Here is a 3,549-nt window from a genome sequence, read left to right on the forward strand (position 1 = left end):
CAAAAAAGTGCTGTGCTCGGTTGATTAGGTTATGATTACGTTTTTCCATATAACAATGCCCCACCCTAATATATATATATATATATATATATATATATATATATATATATATATATATATATATATATATATATATATATATATATATATATATATATATATATATATATATATATATATATATATATATATATATATATATATATATATATATATATATATATATATATATATATATATATATATATATATATATATATATATATATATATATATATATATATATATATATATATATATATATATATATATATATATATATATATATATATATATATTTGGCGGGATTTGCCAATAAAAGTCTAACTCGGGTTCAAGTTGATTTAAGACTAACTATCTATTACTATGTACAAGGCTATTTATATAATGTTTTTGGATGTACCCTATTTGACATCAAACTATCGAGTCTGTGCAGAAGGTGAAATAAAAGGATATTGTTTTGAATTTAATCTGCTTTGATCGAGTGCGATTCGTTTGCACTGATCGAGGCAGAATATCAAAAATGATTACAATTGGCGTAAAAGAAAAGGAAAAAATATAAAGCATTTTTTTGTCTTCGATCGAGTGCAGGTCGAGTGATGATGACGGTTTCGATGATCATGGTTTGATGATTACCGTATCAGTTGCGATCGCCGCTGACATGTTGATAACATGCTGATGATGCCACATTACTCCCCTCCTAGATGAGGCGTCGGTCTAGCGGTAGCGAAGAGGAATGACGACTCGTCGACCAGAGCGGGTTACTCTAGCCGGTAGGCTTGTATCAGTGGAGGCAGCAGCGGGACGATGGCTGCTCTTAGGCTGCAGTTGCTCATCAGTTGTGTATGCTGGTTTCAATCGGTCGATCGAAACGTTTTTCATCCGACCTTTGACGAGTACCTTGAAGTATTTGCTGCTTCGACGTACCACCTTAAATGGGCCATCATAAGGGGGCGATAGCGACGGTCTCGCGGAGTCATCGCGGATGAAGACGTGCTTGCAGCTTTGTAGATCACGATGCACAAAGACGTCACGTTTACCGTGCCATGCTGTCGCTTTGGGTTTAAGATTCTGCATGGCCTCTTGTAGCTTGATGACGAAATCTGTTTCGATGTTATTGGCAGAGTTTTCGACGAAAAACTCGGATGGTATTCGGAGAGTAGAACCATACACCATCTCAGCAGGGGATGCTCCGATGTCTTCCTTGTGGGTTTTTTTTTTTTATTCATTTCGTTTATTTGATAGGCACAAATGCGTTAGCTTGGCGGTGCCAAATGCTTTTGTTTTTACATTTTGATATCTTAAAACTAGGAGGTTACAATGTTGAAATATTTTTTTTTACAAAGGAAAAGAAAGTTTACAGCTATCTTAAGACTAGAAATAAGATTCAATATACAAAAGAGGGCCAAAAGATTTTTTTATGAAAAAATTTAAAACAAGGGATTCACTTTGATATACAAGAGGGGGACTGATAGTATTTTACGAAATATTTTACGGTTATCTTAAAACTAACAATATAGTTTAGTACACAAAAGGGGGGAACAAATATTTATGAGAAATTTCACAGAAATCTTAAAACTAGGGATTCAATTCTATTTACAAGATGGAGGACAAGAGTTTCAATAAAGAGTAAAAATTATAGCTATCTTAAAACTAGGAATACAGAATACTAATTTGAATTTTTTAACTAAAACTTATGCTTGGTCAAGATATTCAAAGGGTGGCTTATTTCCGCATCAGTGTAGCAGCAGTTGTATCAAGGACAGGGGAGAGACAGGGAAAGAAGAGCAAAACTTGCAACTTTCGCTCGAACGGCGGGGGGGGGGGGGGGGGGGAGGGGGATCAGCGAATCAAATTTGCGCCTCAGTATAGTAAGTCGTCGAGTACCGGATTGGCGGATGGTATTCTTCGGACCCGCGGGGAATCCTTCAAAAGTCATCGGACCTCGAGTCGCTCTCGCGTCAGTTTCCTTCTATGCAGGCGTAGTGGTAAGGGCGATGGCGGTTACATAGTGGCACTCTGGAGCTGATCGGTTCCACAAGGCAGGAGGAAACTCTAAAACCGAGAAATAAAAGAGAGGTGCTAAATTGGGATATTTATCGTTTTTATGAAGGTATAAATAAGGGACATATAGGGGAAATCACGAGTTGCCAGCATATCTCGGACTGGTACATTGGGTGGTCTACCTCGGGCCCGAAGGGATTCCTTTAACTGAGACCTGGCGTCACGATACCCGGCGCACACCCAGACAACGTGTTCGATGTCGTGATAGCCCTCGTCACAAGCGCACAGACTACTCTCCGCAAGCCCAATACGCCGCAAATGCGCATCCATGGTGTAGTGATTGGACATAAGTCGGGACATTACACGAATAAAATCCCGACCCACATCCATCCCCCCGAACCAAGGCTTCGTTGATACCTTTGGGATAATCGAATGTAGCCATCGTCCAAGTTCCCCATTGCTCCACGAGGTTTGCCAACTGTTGAGCGTCCTCTGACGACAAATACTAAAAAATTCGTTGAAGCAGATTGGTCTTTCGTATATGTCACCATTTAATGCGCCCACCTTTGCTAATGAGTCGGCCTTTTCATTGCCCGGGATAGAACAATGAGAGGGGACCCAAACAAAGGTAATCTGATAAGATTTTTCAGATAACGTACACAAGGACTCCTGTATCTTCCCCAGAAAATACGGTAATTGCTTTTTAGGCTTCACCGCACGAAGAGCATCGATAGAGCTGAGGCTGTCCGAAACGATGAAGTAGTGATCTGTGGGCAGAGTGTCGATGATCCCAAGGGTGTACTGAATTGCAGCTAACTCTGCGACGTAAACTGAAGCGGGATCATTGAGCTTGAATGAAGCGGTGATAGTATTGTTGAAGATACCGAAGCCAGTGGACCCATCGAGATTTGATCCGTCAGTGTAAAACATTTTGTCGCAGTCGACTTCTCGGAATTTATTATAAAATATATTGGGGATCACCTGCGGGCGTATATGGTCCGGGATTCCACGAATCTCTTCCTTCATGGATGTGTCGAAGAATACAGTAGAATCAGAAGTATCTAGGAAACGGACACGGTTGGGATTGTACGAAGAAGGATTGATGCTCTGTGCCATGTAGTCGAAGTACAAGGACATAAAACGGGTTTGAGAATTAAGCTCGACGAGCCTCTCGAAGTTTTCAATTACCAACGGGTTCAGAATGTCGCATCGGATGAGCAATCGATATGAGAGTTCCCAAAATCGATTTTTTAGCGGAAGAACGCCCGCCAGCACTTCGAGACTCATCGTATGGGTCGAGTGCATGCAACCCAAGGCAATGCGCAAGCAACGATACTGGATTCTCTCCAGTTTGATGAAGTGTATGTTCGCAGCGGAGCGGAAACAGAAACACCCGTACTCCATCACCGACAATATCGTTGTTTGGTACAACCTGATCAGGTCTCCTGGGTGAGCACCCCACCATGTTCCAGTTATTGTTCGGAGAAAATTGATCCTTTGTTGGCA

The 3,549-nt window shown here is 40.7% G+C and overlaps 1 protein-coding gene across 1 annotated transcript; it reads right to left on the bottom strand.

The window, feature by feature from the left end:
• Positions 1–756: 756 nt before the first annotated feature.
• LOC131688065 (uncharacterized) lies at positions 757–1,215 on the bottom strand. Its single transcript, XM_058972216.1, has one exon. It carries the CDS (start codon positions 1,213–1,215, stop codon positions 757–759), a length of 459 nt encoding a protein of 152 aa, XP_058828199.1.
• Between the last annotated feature and the right edge of the window lie 2,334 nt (positions 1,216–3,549).

Source organism: Topomyia yanbarensis, chromosome 3, assembly GCF_030247195.1.
Source record: "Topomyia yanbarensis strain Yona2022 chromosome 3, ASM3024719v1, whole genome shotgun sequence".
Classification (NCBI taxonomy): domain Eukaryota; kingdom Metazoa; phylum Arthropoda; class Insecta; order Diptera; family Culicidae; genus Topomyia; species Topomyia yanbarensis.